Consider the following 26,948-nt stretch of genomic DNA (forward strand, 5'->3'; position numbering starts at 1 on the left):
ACACAGATGATTTGGAGTTGGGGACCAAGGGCAATATGTCCAAGTTTGCAGACGACACTAAGATAAGTGGTAAAGCAAAAAGTGCAGAGGATACTGGAAGTCTGCAGAGGGATTTGGACAGGCTAAGTGAATGGGCTAGGGTCTGGCAGATGGAATACAATGTTGACAAATGTGAGGTTATCCATTTTGGTAAGAATAACGGCAAAAGGGATTATTATTTAAATGATAAAAAATTAAAACATGCTGCTGTGCAGAGAGATCTGGGTGTGCTAGTGCATGAGTCGCAGAAAGTTGGTTTTCAGGTGCAACAGGTGATTAAGAAGGCAAATGGAATTTTGTCCTTCATTGCTAGAGGGATGGAGTTTAAGACTAGGGAGGTTATGCTGCAATTGTATAAGGTGTTAGTGAGGCCACACCTGGAGTATTGTGTTCAGTTTTTGTCTCCTTACTTGAGAAAGGATGTACTGGCACTGGAGGGTGTGCAGAGGAGATTCACTAGGTTAATCCCAGAGCTGAAGGGGTTGGATTACGAGGAGAGGTTGAGTAGACTGGGACTGTACTCGTTGGAATTTAGAAGGATGAGGGAGGATCTTATAGAAACATATAAGATTATGAAGGGAATAGATAGGATAGATGCGGGCAGGTTGTTTCCACTGGCGGGTGAAAGCAGAACTAGGGGGCATAGCCTCAAAATAAGGGGAAGTAGATTTAGGACTGAGTTTAGGAGGAACTTCTTCACCCAAAGGGTTGTGAATTTATGGAATTCCTTGCCCAGTGAAGCAGTAGAGGCTCCTTCATTAAATGTTTTTAAGATAAAGATAGATAGTGTTTTGAAGAATAAAGGGATTAAGGGTTATGGTGTTCGGGCCGGAAAGTGGAGCTGAGTCCACAAAAGATCAGCCATGATCTCATTGAATGGCGGAGCAGGCTCAAGGGGCCAGATGGCCTATTCCTGCTCCTAGTTCTTATGTTCTTATGTTCTTATACCCACCAGGTGCCGTTACGCCTGGTCCTCATTTGTGTGGACCAGTACTAAATGGCACCTGGTCGAAGTCTCACTGGGGAGGCCGTTAGTTCCCGGGAGCCCAGAGAATCCGACGGATGCATATTTAAATAAGCCTAATGGCTCATTTTAATATGTATATCTGGATCTCGCCCAGTGCAGGCTGAATGTTGCAAGACGTCTCAAGCGTCGCGAATCTCGCAAGAGGCCTCCCACGAGATTCAGCAGCCTGCGTCACCAAGCCGGAAGCGACGAGGACGGTAAATTGCACCCCATGTTTCTGCTGTTATTCTTGTTGAAGTTCTAGCAGATGATTAGAAATTTAACCAGTCTGGGGGAAAGCCAGGCTGAGGAGTGAGAGAAGTAGGCATGAATATTTGGAAGAGCGAACTTGCTACATCTTCCCCAGGGTCTGACACTCTTTTCTTGGAAGTCCCTGGAGATGGCACTGGCAAAGTCAGCAAGGAGAGATGTTGGCTGGGATTCCAGGCTCCGATGTATGGCAAGGTGGTCAATGGCCAGCTAGCTGAACTCTCTGATGGAGAGAGACAGACAGATTCCTGGTGGCAGAGTAGGGATGTGGCCTCAATCCTCCCTGTCCTCTTTCCTTTCGTCTTTGGTCCATACAGTAGGAGAAAGTGCATCCTCAGACTGCAAATCATTCTTTTTAAAAATATCTGTATTCTAAAAATAAATTCACATAGCTGATTTTGAACTCAGGATTTTAGCTGTGGAAATTGTGAACTGCACCTGTGAGGATGGCTTCATACCATTTACCTTTATCACAAGCTGAGCAAGTTCACTCTACAATGTTGTGCAATTTAGGTGACTGATGCACAAAGTGCTGTGCTACTAGTGTGCAAAACACTACTCATGTAAATCTAATTTGTTATAATGATGTATACAATTGAATGAAACTCGAACATTCCATTTTATTCCATTAAAAAAAAAAACCATTTTAGACACTTTGTCAATGTTGGAAATAAAATATTGTTTGGTTTTGTAAACATCGTTAGCTTTTTATCGTGGAACAGATAATACAGGTTCATTCACAGCAACTATTCTCATTAGTAAATAATCTTACCAGGCAAATTAATTCTGGTGCACGTGTGGCCATTGCCACTGAATCCTGGTGGGCAGCGGCCACATGTGTAGCCAACCTCTGGTGGCCTGCGGTCATAACACTGTACTCCGGCAAAACACGGCTTGTTGGCACAGCCATTACTGAAGCTTGGAACGTGAACTGAAGGGAAAAAGTAGAATATTGCAATTAACCAAAGACCCCTTGGAACAAATATTTAAAATTTAGTAAATCATGTGTGCATGCAGCTGGACTGAATACAATACATAGATATTATAATCCCAATGGAGGTCCCGGGATCAGATACAATTTCCCGTGACCTCCCTGGAATATGAACTTCTCCTTTAAGACAGGCAGCCCTCCCTCTTTAAGTGGGTGGGGTTTCCCCTTTACAAGGAGAGCCGCAATTGTATAAAAACCCCGGCCTAGCTGCAGATCAGGGGAGGAGGTCCTTAGGGGAGTGGAGGTGTATTGTACGTATATTGAAATAAACCTTGTTCTGTAATTTCTACTTCCGTCTAAGCGTTTTGCGTATCGCAGATTCAACAATAGAGAAAACACAAGCCTGTGAGCAATTAACTACTCCACTACTCGAAGGCAACCTGAAGTTTTTGTTAACTTAAAATTAAGCACTGTAACCCAGCAGCGATCATTAAAGGTTTTTATATTTATGTCTTTTCACTGACAGTTATTTACTTGATTCATTGATTATATGCAAACAAACCATGTGCAAGGTTACTGGGAGAAAGACAGGAAAATGGCACTAGGTGAATGCTAATTCAGAGCGCCGGTGCAGACATGGTGGGCTGAATGGCCTCCTTCTGCATTATAATAATTCTGTGATTCAATTCCCTGGAACACATTGGGGTTACTTACATGGTGAATTCAAAATGCTGAACGAGTGTAGCCATTATGTTGTTCTCTGCCTTGCTCTAACCAGAGGGCTTTGATGTGTAGTGTTGATCAGAGGACAATGAGTCTTGTAAACTAACAAAACTATCTATTCAACACTACATTTGGATTTGACACTTATCCCCAAGAACTAACAGTTTATTAAACACACATTAAACTATACTCATCTAACATCTAACTCATTTAACTACTCTCTTGCTCTCTGACTATCTTCAGTACTCCTAGCCAGCTCCTGATCCTACCACCTACTCCAACCTTCTGTCCCTCAAGGCTCAGCATCGTCCCTTATGTACTTCTAGGATTGCTCCCTCTAATGGCTGTCTGTACACATTTCATTAACCCTTACATTACCTTCATGTATGATAATTCCACAGCCATTACACATAGGTACAAGTCAACATGACAAAACATTAACTGAAAAAATAAAACTTGAGTCTGTACAATGCCATAATATCCTTGGAGTGGCAATCCTCATTGGATTGCTACTCTGTCCCATGTACGTATGTGGATTTTCCTCTGTACCTGTCTCACCTGGCATTCCAACTCAGGCTGGGTGGGATCCAGGTAGCAAAGCAATCCAGGAGGCACAGTGTTGAAGTCAAGCTCTGTCAGATTGAAGATGGACAGGTCCCTTTTTTACTTCAGTGGGGGGTGGGGGGTAGGGTGGGACATGGGACAGGACTAAGGTGGGGGTGTTTGAGGGATCAGAAGTCGGGGTGGTGCTGACGGGGGACTCGAAGCGGCATGTGGGGACATTGGAGGTTGGGGCCTTGAGAGGACCAGAGGTCAAGGGGACGGGTATACCTTGGGGTGGGGGGGGGGAAGATTGTGGGGGTTGCGGTTGGATCTTGGTGGGGGTTATTAAGGGGAGTCAGAGGTCAGGGGGTAGTCAGACCTTGGAGATGGGGTGGAGGTAACAAGTGGTCAGTCCTCATGCGGTTACGGAGGTGGGAGGGGCAGTTGGGAATACCGTGGAGTCAGGTGTTTTGTGAGGTGTGGGGATGTGGGGTAGCCAGGGGCTGGGAAGAGTCATGGGGGCTCAGGGTGTTTGGGTGTCTCTTGAGCGGGGTGGGGGGTTTCAGTCTGTGTCTTTACAATAGTTATCGAAAAGTTCAAAGAGGTTTAAATTCTTCTAACATATTGATGGTAACTATTTGTGTAACACAACCGGCACCATCCGAAGTTTGCAATTTAAGCTGCAGTTTCGAATGCTTCCCAGCACTTCCGGGCAATTGCTGTGCAAACCCTTACCTGGAAGTTCCAATGGGAATTCACCAGCACATCTTTGGGGTATCCGTCACGTGCATCGCTGGGGAGCTTGGAATTTGAAGCCAATTTTTTAAAAATGCATCAAACAATCCTTCTGTTTTGTTTGAATTACTTTTAAAATTAGAAACAGCAAGAAGCAACATCAAATGACCAAATAACACGCAGGCTAGAATTTATCTTAGCTGGCAGAATAAAATGGCTTGTACTGCAGGACTCGGGTTCCCCTTATTATCCCGCCTGATGTTTAAATCCATATAAGGTGAGTTTTATAGAGGCGCTGCCACACAAGACAAAAATCTATTACCCATAGACTCAATGATTACTAACCCATCAGTTAAGATCATGAGAAAACATGGAATGAAAAATTTATGAATTTGACCCACACAATTGCTCCATCACTGACCATATTAAATCTAACATGCTCAAATTTGGGGATGTGACTAATTGTGATGCAAGTTGTGAAAGACTGCAAAAAAACATACAATGTTTATCAAAGTAAGCAGATTGATAGAAAGTGTGGTTCATATATAATAAAATTTTACGAGGCACAAATGAATACCCAGCAAAAGTGCCAACGAGGAGAAGTCCTGCAAAACAAGGCCAATATTTTACGAACCTCATAAAATAACAAATAGGGAATCGGATAATTCATGTGGCGCCCTCAAACCTGCTTTTCCATTCAATAGAATCATGTCTGATCTTCGACCTCAGCTATAACTTACCGCAGTGCTCCTTAGCGTCCAAAAATGTCTCGATACCTGACTCCATTAGATTCAATGACCGAGCATCCCCAGCTCTCTTGGGTAACGTATTCCAAAAGTTCATAACCTTTTGAGTGTTTTTTGACTCAGTTCTACATCAATGAATCATAGAATTTACAGTGCAGAAGGAGGCCATTCAGCCCATCGAGTCTACACCGGCCCTTGAAAGAGCACCCTACTTAAGCCCAAATCTCCACCCTCTCCCAGTAACCGCACCTAACCTTTGGACACTATGGGGCAATTTAGCGTGGCCAATCCACCTGATCTAAAGTGGTTCCTCTTATTCTGAGACTGTGACATCATGTTCTAGATTCTGCAGGTGTGACAACATCCAGCATCAACCCATCAAGCTCCTCATGAATCTTGTATATTTCAATGAGACTACCTCCCATTCTTCCAATCACTAGGGAACATAGGCCTAGTCTATTCAATCTCCCCACAATAACTTAATTCCCTCATCTCAGCAAACCAAGCCCCTATACAATTACAGTAAGACTGTTTTGCTCTTGCACTCCACCATCAGTGTAATACTGGGCTGGCTGGCAATAGCAGGGCCACTGGTAGAATGCCAGGAGTGCGCAGACAAATGTTGTCTTCCAGTGAAAAGACAGGTTTGTGCTTTGCAGAACCACGATCACCCTTCTGATGGCCAGCATGTCCGATAGAAATTTATTAAAGGACCAATTTCAAGATTGTGGTGACATCCTGCAAGCCACTTTGAATATTGTAGTCCTCAACCAAGATGGTAGAATTTGCATTACAGCTAGGTGACCTTGCATGACTTCAACTTGAGCTTCCACTGCAGCAATCATTCTTTTGTTGAAAGTTTCCTGTTCTTCAATTGAAGCTGAGACATTAGCGATCAAATAATGCATCATGGTTGGGTCCATATGTGTGCTAATGGAGTCGGCCACCAATTTTGTGCTGGAAAGGATGGGCTCCAAAGTCTGTGCAAAACTACGTGCTGGATTCCTCCACGCTCTTTGTAATGGCCGCAATTCTCCCCGAAAATTTCTAAATGTGGGGCGGGATTCTCCACCCCGCCTCGCCACATTTCTGCCCCGACCGGCCGGCGGGATTCTCCATTACGCCGGCCGGTCAATGGGGTTTCCCATTGTGGGGCAGCCCCACGCCGTCGGGAAACCCCCGGGCACCGGCATAACGGAGAAACATGCCGGCGGAGAATCCCAGCCGTGGTCTCCAATGAGAAGTGAAGTGTGATTCCCACCAGGTGGATCGGCATGATCCAGATCGCAATTCACCCACACTTAGAAGTTCTTTTGGAGCCAGCGGTGATTTGCGCCGTGGGACCAGAAGAAGCTGACAAGTCTGGATCTTCAGCGATTGCGGAGTAATTTTTAAGGGCGCCCTGAAAGCAGAATAACCCTAAAGCATCTGCTTTCTCACTAGCAAGGCCCACCCCCCAATTATTGGCAAAGATCTCCCCGCCCAACCCAAAGTGAGCAATACCCTCGTATGGGTTTGCCAAAGCACCCCTATCTTTCAGGCTCCCCCCACCCCCCTCCCGATCAGTGCCCAACTGGTACTGTCCCCTGCCACCTTTGGCACAGCCAAGGTGCCATGGGGGAGGTGCCAGGGCTATGTCCAGCTCTGTCCCTGACCACTGGGGGCTACAAGGCCCTCCAAGTACCCTTGGTGTGGTCATCACGTCTATCCAGATAATTCAACAGTGGTTGTCAGAAGGTCCTCCCTTTCTCTTCAATGTCTGAATGATGCCAGCTGCTGCTACTGTAAAAAGTACCTCCAGTGAAGGCCAGCTGTTCAGGCATCAGAGATTCAAAAGAAACAGTCTAAAAAAAAATGACGACTGCACACCTGCTCTTCCTAGGCAGCACTTCAGAGTAGGAAAAAAACAGTGAAAAGAAGCACTCAGAAAGAGCACCTGCCCTTTCTAGCGAGCACTTAAGCGTTAATGGACTGTGAAGTGCTATAAAAAAACAAATCTAAAGCCCTCCTTTGAGATAGCCTTCAGTTGTTAATCAAGAGGCTCGTAAAAGACACTGAGGTGTGAAATTCAATGTGAACAAACAAGAACAAAGGAATGAAGGCAGGCATATTGCAACATTGAAACCACAGAGCCTTTTGAAACTTGAAGTGGAGTGAAATGTTTTTCTGAGAAACAAGCTGCAGAATGGCTCTGTCGTGTGAGAGGACTTCAGGACAAACAGGCTGCAGCTGTGCTTCGCCCTGTTATGGGGTGTTCAACATGAAAGAAAGTAGGCTTCAAGGCCTCACAGACCCTAACTGACCCCCATCATGGGGGAGACCCTGACTTGGCTACCTCCAGCCCAGCCCGAGCCCCCCAACCTCCAGCTCCTTTGAAGGATACCCCCTCCAACGGCATCTGGCCAGTGGCTGCTGTGCCCTTGTGCTCCCTCGAGATAAGTAGAGATGGGTACTCATCTCCTTGCTCTCTTGGAGTTGATGGTGCGCAGTCAACGTTTTTTTTTAGAAAATATTTTATTGAGGCATTTATAATTTTAACACTTTTCAACATTAACATGCAACAGAACTCACAACGAAAATAACCATCATCCCCCAAACACAAACCCCAACCAATGGACTTATAACGACACACCGCCAGCCCTTCCCTGCCCTTCTGCCATTGGTTTTCCTACCCTTATTCGTCACTTCCATGCCTCCCCTTTTTCCCCCCTCCCCCATCGCCATCCCCCCCCCCCCCCCCACCCCACTGACAGTCTAATTTTTCTCGAAGAAGTCGATGAACGGCTGCCACCTCCGAGTGAACCCCTGTAACAAATTCCTCAAGGAAAATATAATTTTCTCAAGCCTGCAAAACCCAGCCATGTCGTTAACCCAAACCCCCAACTTCAGGGGCTCCGAGTCCCTCCACCCCAGTAAAATCCGTCTCCAGGCCATCAGCGAAGCAAAGACCAAAACGTCTGCCTTGCTCACCCCCCTGGGCTCCCGGGTCTTCCGACACTCCAAAGATCGCCACCTCTGGACTTGGCACCACCATCTCTTGCAGGACCTCTGACATGACGTCCGTGAATCCCTGCCAAAAGTCCCACAGCCTCGGACACGCCCAGAACATGTGAACATGATTCGCAGGACTTCCCCCACATTGCCCACACCTGTTCTCCACCTCCTCGACGAACCTGCTCATCCAGGCCACAGTCAGAGGAACCCTGTGGACCACCTTGAATTGGATCAGGCTGAACTTGGCACACGACGAGGATGCATTAACTCTCCTCAGGGCCTCTTCCCATAACCCAACCTCCAACTCCCCCCCTAATCTTCTTCCCACTTTCTCTTCACCTCCCCTATTGGGATCCCTCCCACTCCACCAGCTCCTTATAGATCTCCTAGATCTTCCCCTCCCCAACTCCTGTTCTCGACATCACCTTATCCTGTAACCCCCTTTGCGTGAGGCGTGTAAAGCTCAAGACCTGCTCCATACAAATTCCCTCACTTGCAGGTACCGGAAGCCGTTCCCACCTGGCAACTCAAACTCCTCCTCCAGCTCCTCCAAACTGGGAAAACCCTCATCAAGAAAGAGAACCCCAAATATCTCGATTCCTGCCTGCTGCCATCTCCGACCCCCCCCCCCCATCTCCGAGCACACCAATAGTTCTCACATATCGGTGTCCACACCAACGCTCCCTCCAAACCCCTGTGCTGCTGCCACGGTCCGGACACCTTCAGGGCTACCACTACTACCGGGCTTGTGGAATACCGAGCCGGCGAGAACGGCAGAGGTGGCATTAACAATGCCCTCAAACACGTGCCCTGACAGGATGCCCCTCCCCCACTACCTGACCATCGATACATTCGCCGCCCAGTAAAAGTTAATAAAGTTTGGAAGAGACAGGCCCCCTTCCCCACGCCCCAGCTCCAGCAGCACCTTCCTCACCCGTGGGGTTTTACCAGCCCAAATCCCGAAATTACCGCATTCATCTTCCGAAAAAACACCTTGGGGATAAAAATTGGGAGACACTGAAAAACAAACAGCAACCTCAGAGGAAGGTCAGAGACAGAGAGAGCGCGTCCCATCTCCGGAAGTCCCACCTCTGTCTGCTCGACTAGCCTACCCAGGTTCAATTTGTGGAGCTGTCCCCATTCCCATGCCACCTGATACCCAAATACCTAAAGCTCCCTCCCCCCACCTTCAATGGCTTCTCCCCCAATCCCTCCCCCCCCACCTTCAATGGCATCTCCCCCAATCCCTCCCCCCTCCTTCAATGGCATCTCCCCCAATCTCTCCCCCACCTTCAATGGCATCTCCCCCAATCCCTCCCCCCACCTTCAATGGCATCTCCCCCAATCCCTCCCCCCACCTACAATGGCATCTCCCCCCAATCTCCTCTCCTACCCCTCTGCCTGGATCGCAAAAACCTCACTTTTGCCCATATTCAATTTATACCCCAAGAACCGACTGAATTCCTCTCGTATCCCCATAATCCCTCCAATCCCACCCATTGGGTCGGATATATACAAGAGCAAATCGTCCACATAGAGTGAGACCCAATGCTCCACACCCCCTCCCGCACTATCCCCTGCCAGACCTCCGAAGCTCGCAGCGCCGTGGCAAAGGCTCTATGACCAGGGCAAACAGCACTGGGGAGAGTGGACATTCTTGCCTCATTCCCCGGTACAGCCTAAAATACTCCAACCTCACCCGATTCGTGTGCACGAATGCCACCGGTGCCTGATAAAGCAACCGGACCCAGTACTCAAATCCTTGCCCAAACCCATCCCAGGACCTGTCATAAGTACCCCCACTCCACCCGGTCAAAGGCCTTCTCTGCGTCCATAGCCATCACTAGCTCAAACTCACGCCCCTCTGTAGGCATCACGATCATGTTCAAGAGCCTCCTGATATTGGTCACCAGGTGCCGCCCCTTAACAAACCCCATCTGATCTTCCCCTACCCCGGGACACATTCCTCTATCTGTGTGGCCAGGATCTTTGCCAGCAGTTTTTTATTCACATTCAATAAGGAGATTGGTCTATATGACCCGCAGTTTTCCAGCTCCTTGTCCTGCTTCAAAATGTGAGAGATCGACACCTGAGACAACATTGGGGAGAACACTCCCAACTCCTTTGCTTCATTGAAGGCCCTTACCAACAATGGTCCCAACACCCCAGAGAACCTCTGATAAAATTCAACCGGATACCCGTCCGGTCTCGGGGCCTTATTCGATTGCATCGCCTCTAGCCCCTCAATTACCTCCCCATGCCCAATTGGGGCCCCCTACCAGCTCTCCGTTCACCTTCAGGAACTCCAGCCGTTCCAAAAATCGCCTCATCCCCTCTTCTTCGGCTGGGGGTTTCGATTTATACAGCTTGCTGTAGAAATCTCGAAACACACCATTCACCCCCACTGGATCCAAGACCACCTTTCCCCCCTGTATCTCTCACTTTCCCGATCTCTCTCGCTGCCTCCTGTTTCCTCAACTGATGCGCTAGCATCCTGCTCGCTTTTTCCCTGTACTCATACACCGCCTCTCTGACCCTCCTCAGCTGTCCCACTGCCTTGCCAGTGGATAGGAGACCAAGTTCCAATTGTAGCCTCTGCCGTTCCTTCAAAACCCTTCATCTGGGGACTCTGCTTACCCCCTGTCCACCTGTAGGATTTCTCCCACCATTCTCTCTATCTCCACCTGCTCCGCCTTCTCCTTTTGTGCCCAAATATAAATAAATTCCCCCCGATAACTGCCTTCAGTGCGTCCGAAACCATACCTACCGACACCTCCCCATATCGTTGATCTTTATGTACCTCCGGATGGCTTCCCTCCCCTGCTCACACACCACCTCCTTCGCTAACAGTCCCACATCCAACCTCCATTGCGGGCGCTGGGCCCTAGCTTTGCTCACTCGCAGGTCCAGTCAATGCGGGATGTGGTCCGACACCACTAATGTTGAATAGTCAGCATCTATCCCCTCTGCCAGCAGCGTTTTATCCAGCACAAAGAAATCCATTCGTGGGTACACCTTGTGCACATGGGAGTAGAACAAAAATTCTTTCCCCCTCGTCCTCCCAAATCTCCACGGATCGACCCCCCCCCCCCCCACCCACCCCCATGCGCTCCATGAACCCCCGGAGCTCCTTAACCGTAGCTGATATGTTCCCTGACCTAGGGCTCGACCGGCCGAATCTTGGATCCAGGACTGTGTTGAAGTCTCCCTCCATAATCAGCTGATGAGAATCCAGGTCCGGAATCCTCCCCAGCACCCGCCTCATAAATTCCACATCGTTCCAGTTCGGGGCATAAATATTCACCAATACCACCGGCATTCCCTCTAGTTTCTCACTAACCATGACATAACTTCCCCCCCCCCCCGCCCAGATCCGCCTCTATATTCCCCACCTCGATCGCCAGCCACTTATTCACCAAAATCGCCACCCCCCTCGTTGTAAAGTCCAACCCCGAGTGGAATACTTGCCCAACCCATCGCTTTCTGAACCTGATCTGGTCCCCCACCTTCAGGTATCTCTTGCAGCAAGGCCACATCCGCCTCCAGTCGCCTCAAGTGCGCAAACACACGGGCCCTTCTTGACCGGCCCATTCAGACCTTGAACATTCCACCTGACCAGCCTGGTCAGGGGGCACCCTTAACCTTATCCGCCCCCCCTGCCGATCAGCCATAGCTCCTCTTGGGCCAGGCTTCGGCCCATGTCCCACACCTTCCTTGGCCCGCCCTTTTGCGCCCACCATCATCAACCCTCCTCCACCTTCATTTTAAAGGCCCCACCCCTGTCAGCAGTACCACCCCTGTCAGCAGTACTTTATGCAGTAATTGCTAAGTTAAACTGGTGCTAACCACTCGCACTCAGGCATCCAACTAATTAATAGTGCAATTAACACAGACTGGATGCTGCAATTATGTAAAACAACAGGCAACAATCACAAAGTTAGTGTGCTGCCTGCATTGCAATCAACTGGCACAGGTTACTTTTACAATGGCAACTGCCCCGCCAGCCGCAAGTTAAATACCAGCAGTGACTGGATGAGGGGGTCCTCAATTGGCATTGGGGTAGGAAGGCTGTACATGAGCCTTCTTGCCTGGTCTTAATCAGGGTAGGGATGGGAAGGCAGAAGGGTCCACACCCTGGATGCTTTAGCCAGATTAAATATTTCCTGCTTCCAAACCCACCTCAGCATTACATTAAATTCCACCTTACATGTGGGAGTATGTGAGGCTTACTTAAAATTTGTATCTATATTTCACACGAGTCAGACTGACGTAGTGGTGTGGGATTACTTAAGTAACATTTGTCAGGTATAAATTGGTACAAAAGGTTAATGATAGTTTTGTTTGGAATTTTTCAGGGAACTAGAATTGGTTTCCCTTTTGCTAACGCATTAAAAATTTACAATCAATGCTCTACTATGCGTACCTGCAATCCATAACTTGTACTAGTAAATAATGAGATAGATTATGTTTGCCTTATATTTCAGATACTGATCTAAAATTGGTGTCTGCATAGCACAATATTCTGTTGGCAGACTCTAAATGGTCGAACTACATTTACGTTGGTCAGCTGAGGACCCTGATTGCTGACCCTCTGAAGTTTTATTGCCAATTTTGGATTCTTGCATATCTGAAATGAATGCAAAAACATTAATATAATATGGATAGTGGAAGTCCAGACTATATAACAATCAGTACTTTGTTATTTTCAATTTAAAATGGTGAAGTCGATTTATCATGATAAACAAAAAATCGGTGACGACAAATTGGAGAAGATCTATGTCTGGCAAACAGTATCAGAATTACTTAGATATTTATAGTGAGTCCCTAGTTCAGATTTGTTCTAGTACCGGAGTGAGGGAACTCAGGAAATTGTGTGCCAAAAGCACTTAAGTCATCGTTGGTAACATTAAAAATAATGCAGTCGATTAATTATAAATGGTCACATTTAAGAGAAAACCAAATGTTCAGTTTCCATATAGGTTCTAAATATGTTAAAATAGATAATTCTGTCTTTGCAAATATTAAAAATAATTAATTTTATCCTTAACAAAGGTTGCATGAGACAGAAAGATGCAAGTATCGATCACATCAGCCAATGCGTTGGTCACCTGTTTGGTACATGAAATTAACTTGTTATTTCAGATGATCCATATGCCAGCCTGGAAGAAATCAAGAGACAGGGAAGTTGCAGATAGTGGTGACCTTTCCTGTCACTACAGCGTTGTTCCTATGTGGATCTTGCTTACAGCTGTCCTTTCAGTTGACGGCACAGCTGTGCAACGGGCTTGATACTGACCCAGAGTCTGCAAAACCATTTGTTCTCAATCAATCTTCAGAGAGGTGTTTCGGGGCCTGCAGATACATTTGGTGAAGTAGTGGCAGTTACCATCAAAGTAGCTTGTATTAACTATCTTATGTTGTCCTGTTAATTGGCACACGACTCTATAGTATGTATGAAATAGCTTGTGACTCAAGTTGGAGCACTCGTGAAAATACTTCAATTACAGTGGGCATCCAGGGAATTTTGAGAACAATATTTGGACTGTTTGGTTTGCATAGGGACATCATTCGTATGTTTAAAAGTCAAAAAGAGGACAGAAAAAAAATCAAAGCACCCATAAAAAAAGTGGAAAAAATGCATAAAAATAAACAATTAAAAGCCTACAGTAGAAAGTATCATAATATACACCAGTGTACCATGGTGCAGACACACACTGATGGACACCACAGCCAATCACCAGTTAGAGCACACTCACTATAAAGACAGAGGGCATCAGTTTTCCTGCTCATTCGCGATGCAGCCTCTCAGAAGGACGGAGCTTACAGCACAGATCTTCACCATGTGCTGAGTGCATAGACGGGTTAGGACAGGCATAGGTCTTTAAATGTTAGTTTAATCTAACATCGTGTTAACCCACAGTGAAAGTATGTTCAACAGTTTCTAGCTTAATAAAATAGTGTTGCACTATTACAAGTGTTGGTCGCCTGTCTATGTTACTGCTAAGGTAAACGCAGTCTCCACAGATTCAGAGTACGCAACACATCATGGTACCAGTAGTTGAGGGATGTGAGAACTCCTTAGACCTACCTGCAAGTGATCTGCCTTCCACCAGCATACAGCCATCCTGCAAAATGGACAGCGTCTGCCCGCCGCCGCCGCTCCGCATCACCGGTAACCTAGGGGCCAACTGGAAGATATTGAAACAACGCTTCCAGCTCTACCTTGAAGCCACAGACCGGGAAGCTGCCTCAGACACCAGGAACATCGCTCTCTTCCTAAACTCGGCCGGGGATCATGCCATCCACATTTTCAATTCTCTCACCTTTGCTGATGGTGAAGATAAATCAAAATTCAAGATTTTGATTTATCCCGAGATTCCTTTTTGTGTTTCAGTGCCTCCCGGTGGTGGTCACGAAGGCTTTTTTCAAAAGAATCGAGAAGAGTATTATGGGTTTTGTGTGGGCCGGGAAGACCCCGAGAGTGAGGAGGGGATTTTTGCAGCGTAGTAGGGACAGGGGGGGGGGGGGGGGGGCTGGCACTACCGAGCCTAAGTCCTCCTTAAGTTTGACAGACACGTTTTGACGAAAGTTTCGAGCGCTATGTCTTCCAACAGCGTTTGCAGGGTAAGGGTGAACCTTTCCAGTCCTTTCTCACCCACCTCCGCATCCTTGCGCAGTCCTGTAATTACGGGTCCACCTCCGACTCCAAGATACGCGACCAGATTGTTTTCGGTGTTCAGTCGGACCCCCTACACCAGCAGCTCCTCAAGGTAAAGCAGCTCACCCTGGCGATTGCCATCGAGACCTGCATGCTACATGAACACGCCACTAGTCGGTATTCCCACATCCAAGCGGCTGAAACGGCACGGCAAGGTGCCCACGAGGCAGAACAGGTCCAAGCAATCCAACAACTCCAGGGCCTCAGCCTGGATGAGGGCGGCCATTTCACGCGCTTTTCGCGGACTCCCGCGTTTGTGTGCACCGAACGAGGGGACGGTGACGTCGACGAACGTACTATGCAGGCGCGGACCACATACAGCCACGCCGCGCATGCACGGTGGCGCAGCGAGCGTACTGACGCTACAATGTGCGGCAACTGTCCACTGGCCTGTTGCCAGCCCAATTACTCATGAATCACACCCTGAGGATGACGGTGCCGTCCATCCATGTCCCAGACCTCGACCACGTTCCGGTCCTTCGCCGGATGCAGCTGTCTCGTGCACAGCACAAGGCGGCTCATGACTCCCGTACAACTGATCTCCCTGCTCTGGCTCCAGATGACAACGTCCGCGTCCATCTTCCGGATGGTGGCTCGTCTGCAACCGCTGTTGTCCTTCGGCAGATGGCCCCCTGCTCGTTCCTGGTTCGTCTACCGGATGGCTCTATTCTGCGCCGCAATCGACGCGCCCTTCGTCTCGTTCCACGCGCGCCACGTGATCCTCCAGTGTATCCTCGCCCTCCTGCTGACCCTGCCACGGACAATGCAGAGCTCCCTGTCACTCTGCTTCCCCCTAACTTTGACGCAGCCCTGCCCGCTCCGGAACCGGCGGCTCTCGACCCGAATTCGTAGCCCACCTCAGAGACTAAATTTATGAACTTTTCAAATTTATGGACTCTCTGAATTGTTTCGTTGCTTTGTTTGATCGTTTACCTGGTTTATATATAGTGTTGATCTCGTTACTCTTGTTGCATACTGTTGAGGAAGGTAACAAGGGACTTTCGGTACTTGGGGATCCAGATAGCCAAGAATTGGGGTACATTACATAGGCTTAATTTAACGCGGTTGGTGGAACAGATGGAGGAGGGCTTTAAGAGATGGGACATGGTGTCCCTGTCACTGGCAGGGAGGGTGCAGGCGGTTAAAATGGTGGTCCTCCCGAGATTCCTTTTTGTGTTTCAGTGCCTCCCGGTGGTGGTCACGAAGGCTTTTTTCAAAAGAATCGAGAAGAGTATTATGGGTTTTGTGTGGGCCGGGAAGACCCCGAGAGTGAGGAGGGGATTTTTGCAGCGTAGTAGGGACAGGGGGGGGGGCCTGGCACTACCGAGCCTAAGTGAGTACTACTGGGCCGCCAATGTTTCAATGGTGTGTAAGTGGATGGGAGAAGAGGAGGGGGAGGCGTGGAAGAGATTGGAGAGGGCGTCCTGCAGTGGGACTAGCCTACAAGCTATGGTGACGGCGCCATTGCCGTTCTCACCGAAGAAATACACCACAAGCCCGGTGGTGGTGGCTACATTGAAAATTTGGGGGCAGTGGAGACGGCATAGGGGAAAGACGGGAGCCCCAAGGGAATGCATTCAGGTATATGCAACTGAGGGCTTTTGCGAGGCAACAGGTGAGGGAATTCCCGCAGCTCCCGACGCAGGAGGTGCAGGATAAAGTGATCTCAGAGACATGGGTGGGGGATGGTAAGGTGTCGGACATATATAGGGAAATGAGGGACGAGGGGGAGATCATGGTAGATGAGCTGAAAGGGAAATGGGAAGAAGAGCTGTGGGAGGAGATTGAGGAGGGGCTGTGGGCTGATGCCCTACGTAGGGTAAACTCATCGTCCTCGTGTGCCAGGCTAAGCCTGATACAATTTAAGGTGTTACACAGGGCGCATATGACTGGAGCACGGCTCAGTAAATTTTTTGGGGTAGAGGATAGGTGTGCGAGATGCTCGAGAAGCCCAGCGAATCACACCCACATGTTCTGGTCATGCCCGGCACTACAGGGGTTTTGGGTGGGGGTGGCAAAGGTGCTTTCGAAGGTGGTGGGGGTCCAGGTCGAACCAAGCTGGGGGTTGACTATATTTGGGGTTGCAGAAGAGCCGGGAGTGCAGGAGGCGAGAGAGGCTGACGTGTTGGCCTTTGTGTCCCTTGTAGCCCGGCGCAGGATATTGTTAATGTGGAAGGAAGCCAAACCCCCGGGTGTGGAGACCTGGATAAACGACATGGCAGGGTTTATAAAGTTAGAACGGATTAAGTTCGTACTAAGGGGTTCGGCTCAAGGATTCACCAGGCGGTGGCAACCGTTCGTCGACTACCTCACAGAAAGATAGAGGGAATGGAAAAGAAGAAGACAACAGCAGCAACCCGGGGGGGGGGGAGGAATCGGACGGACTCTCAGGGATGTTATTGTATATGTATAGGCACTTGTTTTAGGTAATGTATATTGGACTGTTGGATTGTATCTTTGGAGAGTATTTATTTTTGACCAGGCAGTTGCCATTTAGTTTGGTTTTTGTTTCTGTTCATATATTATTTATTTGTTTAAAACTGGCCACTGTTATTTATATTGCTTTATTGTTGTTTAAAAGAAACACTACGTACTGTTATGTTTGGCCAAAAAATCTTGAATAAAATATATTTTTTTAAAAAGAAAATGGGAGTGAGGGAGGGGAAAGTATCAGAGATTTAAATCCCTGCTGATGGAATGGGAGGGAGCCCTGATAGGTGAGGTAAAGCAAAAGTGGGAGGAAGAACTGGGCAGACAATTAGAGGCAGGGTTGTGGGAGGATATCTTGAGTAGAGTCAACTTGTCCTTGTCGTGTGCCACGCTTAGCCTGATGCAATTCAAGGTGGTCCACACGGAGCATGTGACTGTGGCCCGAATGAGCAGGTTCTTTGAAGGGATGGAGATCAGGTGTGGGCGGTGTATGGCTGGGCCTGCAAACCGTGTCCATATGTTTTGGGCATGTCCAAGGCTTTGGGGATTTTGGCAGGGATTTGCCGATGTCATGACAAAGGTATTGAAGGTACGGGTGGTTCTGAGTCCAGAGGTGGTAATTCTTGGTGTCGGAAGACCCGGGAGTCCAGGGAGAGAGAGAGGTTGATGCCTTTGCCTGGTAACCCGGAGATGGATCTTATTGGCGTGGAGGGCCTCAGAACCCCCCAAAAAAGGGGTATGAGTTAGTGACATGGCCGGGTTTCTCAGACTTGGGGATCGATGCTAGGGTTCCCCCAGAGGTGGCAGCCGTTTATCAGCTTCTATAGGGAAAATTGAGCTGTCAGCAGAGGGGGTGGGCAAACGGCTAAGGCTGCAAATAGCTCCGTTTTGTACAGTGGGGGGGGGCTTTGCTCGCCCAAACTCCCCATTGTAGAGAGAGAACAGGAAGCCATTTATAAAAGGTGTCCCAATCCCCGAGTACTCGAAACAATCCGCCCAGCCGCAATGCACAATGGGAGGGTCCCCTCCCCCCCTGTACCCCTCCCCACGCATCCACCCCCACCACACCAACCTCACTCAATCCCCACTGCACCGTCCCGTCCCCCCCCCCCCCCACCAACACCCACGCCGGGCAACCCTGGCCCAATCGTGCACGTGCATAAAATAACTGTTGGGCACCCTGACAGTGCACATGCCAGCTGGCAGTGCCATCTAGGTACCTTGGCACTGCCAGGCTGGCACCCAGGTGCCACTGCTAGAATGTCTGACTGGCACTGCCCAGGGTACCCAGGCGGTACCAGCAGTGCCAGGGCACCTCCGAACCTCTGGGTGACCCCCACGACTGCAGTTCCGTCTGGTGCCCCTTTGTGGGGACCAGTGCTGAATGGCGCTTGCCTGAGGTCTCCGAGGCAAAAGAGTTGAATCCCAAAGCCTCAGGTACCTTGGGATACCCTGGGCCGGGCCGGAGAATCCCCACGACCGGGCCACGCCACCCCAACTGGGCCACGCCACAGAGAAGAGAATCGGCGCCGGCATGGTTGGCGCGGCGCCGGTCGCGGGCCGTCCTCGCGGCCCTCCCGCGATCCTCCGGCCCAGATGGGCCATGTGGCCATTAAAAAAAAACGGAGTCCCGCCGGTGCCCTTCTAACCTGCGCTGAGCCGGCGGGACCTTGGCATTGAAGGGTCGGGTGGCGGTCTGTGGGGGGGGGTGAGGGGGAGGGTCCGACACTGGGGGGGGGTCTCCGATGTGGCCTGGCCCGCGCTCGGGGCCCACTGATCGGCGGGCCGGTCTCTCTAGCTGGGGACCTCCTTTCCTACGTGCCGGCCCCTGTAGCCCTGCGCCATGTTGCGTTGGGGCCGGCGCGTTGAAGGAGGCCACTGCGCATGCATGCGTTGGCGCCGGTGCCACTGCGCATGCCAGGATTGGCAGCTGGAGCGGCGCGAATTGCTCCAGCGCCGTGCTGGCCCCCTGTAGGGGCCAAAATTAGTCCTGGCAGCGGCCCGTTCACGCCGTCGTAAAACGCACACCATTTACGATGACGTGGACACTGTGCCGCGGGATTAGAGAATCCCGCCCCAGGAGTGGGGTCTAGCGGCTTTGAACAGCCACGCTGCGCCACGGTGAGCTGTTGGATCGCGCCCCAGGGCTCTTAAATTTCCTGGAAGATAATTAGCAAAAGCACATCAGTGGGTATACCCCAGTCACAGAATCACAGAATTGTTATGGAGCAGAAAGAGACCATTCGGCCCATCATATCTGAACCGGCTCTCCAAATGATGATTTAGTGCCACGTCCCTGCCTTTGCCCTGTGGCCCTTGACATTTTTTCTGTTCAAATAATCTTCCAAAAATGCCCTCTTGAATGCCTCTATTGAACTTGCCTCCACCACACTTCCATGCAGTGCACTCCAAACCCAAATCACTCGTTGTGTGAAAAAGCTTTTTCTCATATCACATTTTCTTTTTTTGCAAATTCTTGATTTTTACGAGCAGGAACAGTTTCTCCCTACCTACTCTACCCAGCACCCTCATGATTTTGAACATCTCCATCATATATCCTCTCAGCCTTCTTCTCTCCAAGAACAGTCCCAACCTCTCCAATGTATCCTCTTGACTGAAGTTTCTCATCCCTGGAACCATTCTTGTAAACCCCTTCTGCACTCTCTCAAATGCATTCACATCCTTCCTATAGTGTGGCATCCAAAACTGTACACAATATTCCAGCTGAGGTCTTACTAACGCTTTGTATATATTCAGCATAACCTTCTTGCTAATGTACTTTATATCCCAATTAATAAAGCCACGAATCCTCTATACTTTATTAACTGCTCTCTCCACGTATTCTGGCATCTTCAATGATTGATCTATGCACTTATACACCCAGATCTCTCTGTTCCTGCACTCCTTTAAGAATTGTACTCCTTATTTTACATTGTCTCTCAATGTTCTTCCTACCAAAATGCATCACCTCACACATCTTCGCATTGAACTTCATCTGCCACCTTTCTGCCCACTCCACCCATTTGTCTATGTCATTTTGAAGTTCAACACTGTCCTTCTCACAGTTTACAACACTTCCAAGTTTTGTGCCATCCACAAACTTTGAAATTCTCCCCTGCACATCAAGATCTAGATCATTGGTATCAGGTGAAGCAAGGGAACCAATACCAACCCCTGGGGAGCACCACTGGGCTAAATCGCTGACTTTTAAAGCAGACCAAGGCAGGCCAGCAGCACGGTTCAATTCCCGTACCAGCCTCCCCGAACAGGCGCCGGAATGTGGCAACTAGGGGCTTTTCACAGTAACTTCATTGAAGCCTACTCGTGACAATAAGCGATTTTCATTTCATTCATTCATATAAACCCTCCTCCAGCCTGAATAATATCCATTGACCATTATTCTCTGTGTCCTATTATTCAGCCAATTTTGCATCCACATTGCTAATGTCCCTTTGTTTCATGAGCTATAAGTTTTTTCGCAAGTCTGTTGTGTGGCACTGTATTGAATGTCTTCTGACAGTCCATGCACACCACATCAACAGCATTACCCTCATTGACCCTTTCTGTTACCTCCGCAAAAACCCCCAGCAAGTTAGTTAAACACAATGTCCCCTTTAGAAATCTATGCTGAGTCTTCCTATTTAACCAACATTTTTCTATGTGGCTACTAATCCTATCCTGAATAATTTGTTTCTAGAAGATTGCCCACGACTGATGTTAAACTGACTGGTCTGTAAATTACTGAGGCTATCCATACTACATTTTTTGAACAAGGGCGTAACATTTGCAATTTTCCTTATCCGAGTCTAGAAAAGACTGGAATATTATGACCAATGTAACTGCAATTTCCATTCTCACTTCCTTCAATATCCTTGGATTCATCTCATCCAGTTCTGTTGCCTTGTCAACTTTCAGTACTGACAGTCTATTCAACACTTCCTCCTTTTCAATTTTGAATGTTTTGTAGTAGCTAGCCCCAGGAAGATTCTCTGAGGAAACAGTCATGTGGCCCACTCGTTCAATTTAGGATGGAGTTGTAAATTCACTGGGACACGTTGGGACTTGTCCCGGCAGTTGGACCCAGAGCTGAGTATGGAAGGGCTGCTTTAAGCGCTCTGTATATAGTTGCTGAAAGTTGTAATAAATAACTGCTTCTTATAAGTTAATTGGTGGAGCCAATTCTTGGACATTATTATGCCCTTCTAGGGACAGAATTTCCTCATCTGTCACCATGTCCCAGGTAGCATCTCTCTCCTTGGTAAAGACGGATTCAAAGTATTCATTTAATACCTCAGCCATGCCTCCTGCCTCCATGTGAAAATTCAATTTTAGATCCCTAATCGGCCCTATTCCTCCTTTTACCACCCTTTTACTATTCATTTACCTTGAGAAGACTTTGGGATTCCCCTTTATGTTGGCTGCCTGTCTTTTGTCATAATCCCTCTTCGCTTCTCGAATGTGCCTTTTCACCTCCCCTCTGAACCTTCTGCATTTCTCCTGATTCTCAACTGAATTTTCTACCTGACATCTGTCATAAGCACTCTTTTTCTTCCTTATCTTAATTTCGATCTCCTTTTCCATCCATAGCTCTGTATCTGTTTGCCCTATCTTTTCCTTTGACTGTGTCCATTCCCTTTCTGTTTAGAAAGTAGCCCATTGTTCAGTTACAGATTTTCCTTCCAACCTTATTCCAGTCTTTAACTAGTCCAGCTCAATTCTTGCCCCATTGAAGTCGGCTCTCCCCAGTTAATGATTTTTACTCTGGATTGTCTGTTTTTCTTTTCTACATTCATCCCAAACATTACAATGCAATGATCATGGTCTCCTAAATGTTCCTCCACTGACATTTGATCTACTTGGCCCACTCATTTCCAAGAACCAGTTCCAACAGTGCATCCTTTCTGTAATGTGTAATTGTTGATCTCCAATTCATACAGTTGGCAAGGAAAAAGGAAACCAAGTAATATATATGTGAAATCCATAGAACTGTTATAACTGCCAAATCAGCAAATGAAAGAGATAGAAAGAAATGTTGGATTGAGAGAAAAAATAAAAACCCTGAAAGAAAAAAAAGTTTATAGAACTCCAACAATAATTAAAGTCTAAAGGAGTAAGACTTCACACTTGCAAAAGTTAATGTTCAATTACAGAGAAGTTGTTTAACAGTAATTAAGACTTATCATGCTATCGAATATTAACTTATATGGAATGGCTCAGCCTCAGCATTTTCTGAAAATTTAGTGTGTATCCATCACAAAGTAGTGTAATTTCATGTCTTTCCATGTGTTTCAATACTCACTCTCTGGACGAAATGTTGTCATAGCGGAGCGTCGGGAGGAACAGAGAACATGGACAGCAACTTTCTGATTTTTGAGCGCATTTGCTGAAGGATGCTGTGTCATGGGAATGTCCCTTTAAGAAATGTTTTTGTCTTATCACATGACTTCAATTATGTCATTGTGTGGTTGGAGCTGGGCTGTGGCTCAGAGTTGGTTTCACTTTCGCTTCCGAGTTTGAATGGTTTTGACTGCACAGGTTGAAAGGTTTTTTTCTCTATAGGCATTTTAAAAGCTATTTCCAGACTGCTTGATAACTTGAAAAAAAATAACTGTTTTCTGGAAGAAATTCAAACCTGCCGTTTTGGAAAGGACACAAAGAGCATCCATACCAGGTCTTGAGTGCTGTGTGCTGGGCCACACCTTTGAAAATGGGTTTTCTGGTTTATGGGATCTTGCTATTTTGCTAAATGGGGAATTTATTAAGGGTTATACATAGAGTACTGTAGCTGCGTGGGGTATTTATGTTGGTAGTTGATAAAAGTTCTTATTGTGTGTGTTTATAAAAATGTGAACTAATTCGTGGAATAAACTTTGTTTTTGATTAAAAGTGCTCAAGACCTCTATTGAATAACATCTGGAAGGCAGGCCCTTGTGCTCATTGCAACCAAAATCAATAAACAGTTGTAAGTCAGGTGAACTCCATGATATACTTGGAGTTTGCTAAACCCTGGCCCATAACAGCTGCCTTACTAATACTTGAGTGATAGCCTCTATTACTTTTAATGAAAAATCCAGGCCATAATGTTATTCATTTGGGAAGGCCTAGAAATATGCTAATATTCATAACACTTTGGTTAATTCTTCTGAAGTTCTCAAGATACATTGCTGCTTAATCTGTTTTATGATAGATAATTTTCATGCTCATTTTGGGTAACATATTGTTTGGATTATTACTTGCCAGGGCCAGAGCTCGTGATGAAAAATCTTCGCTGATCCTCATTTCTCAGTTTTACTATGCGTGAGATCTCATTTACATCAGTTACGTAATGTTCACCGTCTTCCTCTTTTATCTCCTTCTCATCATCTTCATTTTCAGACGTGTCGGCTTCATCAAAGGTCTCAGTTGCTGCAAAAGTTGTTGGAACCCGATCAGCAGTTGTACCTTCATCTAGGACCGGGAAGAAATGAAGTAATTAAACTATTAAAGAAAACATTTAGTATCTGTGTATGAAGATTTAAATAATGACGACTGCAGAAGGATTTTATAGCTTTTAAAAATAAAGCATTGATGCGGTTCCTGATTTTCAGATTTTCACTATTTTTAATGTGCAGTTCACAAAACAGAAGAGAAAAGTTATCTTCAAAATTGCAGCTGAAATACATTTAAAGTAGCCAAAGATTATATTTAAAAAATATTAAACTGCGGTAAAAAACATGGAAAGCAAAAATAAACATACATTTCAGTTTGCACTCTTTCCTATCTCCTTCCATTTCAGGTGAGCATAAACCACATCTATAGGAGCCAAATGTATTATAGCAGTACATTGTTGGAATGCATGTATTGGCTTCACATTCATTAACATCCTCTTGACAGTTGGCACCTGAGAAAAAAATCAAGAATCTAATTTTCACATTGCTATGGAATTCTAACCTCCAAATTACAACACATGGAATATTGAAATATAAGCAATGACATATACTTTTGTTTTTCACCAACCTTTCGCTCTCTTCCTCCAGAAGGCATCCTGATCAGGTGTCTTTCCATGGATATTGGGAACTATTCAAGATCTCGCCCAAGTATGAGTCTAACACGGATTGTTAGCACTCTATTCTAAATGAATGCCATTACCGTTGAACATAATCTTGCACTCATTCAAAGTTCAGGTATACTTTCGGCAGGAGGCATTGGATAGTGATCAGGAGTGGAGATATCAGTCGATTTATCCCATCCTACCCGGAAGTCTCCACATTTCAACCAGTTTTAATCAATAGTTAACAAGTGCAGAAAATAAATTTGGCAGTAAAGATTATTAAACTATCTGCTTTGATCAGAGAGGATACAAAGGTTCCCAGTTGCAGGAATGGAAAGATCATATAGCAATTATAATAAGGAGTAAATGTGGGGTGTAAGATCTGTTTTGGAACTTCTGTATTTTAGCTAACCTAGATGCTGTAATAATTTAGGAATAATTGATTCTGACACTGCATATATGACCGTTGTCAAGTTTGTGTTCATAACACCAACAATTATTGCCATTGGAGAATAGATATTTCAACAAACCATCCCCAATGTGTATACATGTGCATTAGCTTTTAATCCAGCAAAAGCCCTGAAGCAGGCTGGCTGAAAATTGTAGTGCAAGTGTCTTCAACACTAAGCTCCTGTTGCTTGGTTGTGAATGCTTGCAGTTCTTAGGGAATTTCCCCTGAAGTACCCCGGGCGGGATTCTCCGCAAACGGCGCGATGTCCGCTACCCGGCGCGGATCAGTCCAGCGTCGGGCCGCCCCAAAGGTGCAGAATTCTCCGCACCTTTAGGGGCCAAGCCCTCACCTTGAGGGGCTAGGCCCGCGCCGGAGCGGTTTCCGCTCCGCTGGCTGGAAAGGCCTTTGGCGCCACGCCAGCTGGCACCGAAAGGACTTCGCCAGGTGACGCATGCGCGGGATCGTCAGCGGCCGCTCACGGCATTCCCGCGCATGCGCAGGGGAGGGGGTCTCTTCCGCCTCCACCATAGTGAAGACCATGGCGAAGGTGGAAGAAAAAGAGTGCCCCCACAGCACAGGCCCGCCTGCGGATCGGTGGGCCCCGATCGCAGGCCAGGCCACCGTGGGGGCACCCCCCGGGGCCAGATTGCCCCACGGCCCCCTCCAGGACCCCGGAGCCTGCCCGCGCCGCCTTGTCCGGCTGTTCAAAAGGAGGTCTAATCCACGCCGACTGGCGAGGATTGACAGCGGCGGGACTTCGGCCCATCGCGGGCCGGAGAATCGCCGGGGATGGGCCCATCGACCGGCACGATTCCCGCCCCCGCCGAATCTCTGGTGGCGGAGAATTCGGGATTCACGCCAGCCGCCGGCAAATCTCCGACCCGGTGGGGGGGGGGGGTCGGAGAATCGCGCCCCAGATGTAGGACGATGTGGCACAAATTTGCCAGTGTAGGGTCCTTTTGAGTCCACACACTACTTTGCGAGGCCTTGACAAAAAAGTGTCCATAAAATTGAGTGCCAACACAACTTTGTTGCTAGTGGCGGGGATAGGGGGAAGTATAGGCAATGGGAGCCAGCTAAGGGCTCAATCTGCGTGCCCGGAGAGATGCAAAAGTTTATTCATACACTGCCAATAGCAATGCCCATCGCTGGATCCTGGCCGATGCTACTGGTGGCATCACTTGTTCTTCTTTGAAAAGGCTGAGGTAGGACTTGTGTTCTGTGATAATTGCGAAGTGACGTCCATAGACGTACCGATGAACCCTTTTACCTGCGAAGATCACAGCCTGTCCTTTTTCTATTTGAGCATACCTGTGCTTTGCAACAGCCAAGGTTCTTGAAGCATAAGCTGTCACCGGTGGGACAGCACCACCCCGATGCCATATGGAGAGGTATTGCACAAGGTTATGAATGATATAGATGGGTCATAATGCATCAGTAAACTAGAGGATAATAGTCTTTGCTTTACTTTGGAAATTGCCTCCTTTGCTGGTACCTTCCATGTCCATTTCTGGTGCTTTTATAAGAGCGCATAGAGCTCCAGTCTGGTTGCCTTATTTGAAATGAACTTTCCATACTAATTTATGAGCTCTAGAAATGACCTGAGCTCTGTTGTATTCTCTGGTGTTGGGGCCCGCTTTACAGCTCGGACTTTCTCTTCCACCATGTGCAAACCATCCTGGTCAACCTGGTACCCGGTTAGCTCACCTGGAAGACGCACTTGCCCTTCTTCAGGCGGACACCTACCTCTGAGAAATGCGGAGGACTTCCTCCTATAATCAATACGTCATCCAGTTAGACTGCCATTCTGGGGAGCCCTTGAAGGGTGCTCTCCGTAACCCACTGGAAAATTGAACAGGCGGATGGTACACCAAATGGGAGCCTGGTGTATTCATTAGTACTTTGTGGGTATTGATTGTTACACATTTCCTGGATACTGTGTCAAGCTCAATCTGGAGGTATGCATGCTCATGTCTAACTTGGAGAAAGAATGGCCCCCAGCCAACTTCGCATATAGGTCCTCCATACGTGGCATTGAGTACCAGTCAGCCTTGCTGACTGTCATTTCATAGTTGCCACACAAGCAGACGGCCTTGTCTGGCTTCAGCACCGGGACCACTGGTGCTGCCAATTCCGCAAACTGAACTGGGTGAATAATACCCAAGTTCTCCAGCCGGCTCAGCTCATCATCCACTTTCGACAGCAGGGTTCATGGAACTGGGCCCTGAAATACTTGAGTTGGGTCTCTGGATCATGTACATCTTGGCCATGATCCCCTTTATCTTCCCTAAACCGTCTTGGAAGATTTCTGGGTATTTTCCCAGGACCTCAT

At 47.7% G+C, this 26,948-nt stretch overlaps 1 protein-coding gene across 6 annotated transcripts in view; it reads right to left on the reverse strand.

The window, feature by feature from the left end:
• Positions 1-26,948, reverse strand: part of vwde (von Willebrand factor D and EGF domains) — a 456,813-nt gene that overhangs the window by 122,321 nt on the left and 307,544 nt on the right. For all 6 annotated transcript variants that reach the window (XM_072509130.1, XM_072509129.1, XM_072509127.1 and 3 more), the window contains exons 19-21: positions 23,872-24,015; positions 23,373-23,582; positions 2,088-2,246 (exon numbers count right to left, since the gene is read on the reverse strand). In XM_072509130.1, coding sequence (XP_072365231.1) covers positions 2,088-2,246; positions 23,373-23,582; positions 23,872-24,015 — 513 coding nt within the window. The remainder of the gene's footprint in view (positions 1-2,087; positions 2,247-23,372; positions 23,583-23,871; positions 24,016-26,948) is intronic.

This window comes from Scyliorhinus torazame, chromosome 6, assembly GCF_047496885.1.
Source record: "Scyliorhinus torazame isolate Kashiwa2021f chromosome 6, sScyTor2.1, whole genome shotgun sequence".
Classification (NCBI taxonomy): Eukaryota; Metazoa; Chordata; class Chondrichthyes; order Carcharhiniformes; family Scyliorhinidae; genus Scyliorhinus; species Scyliorhinus torazame.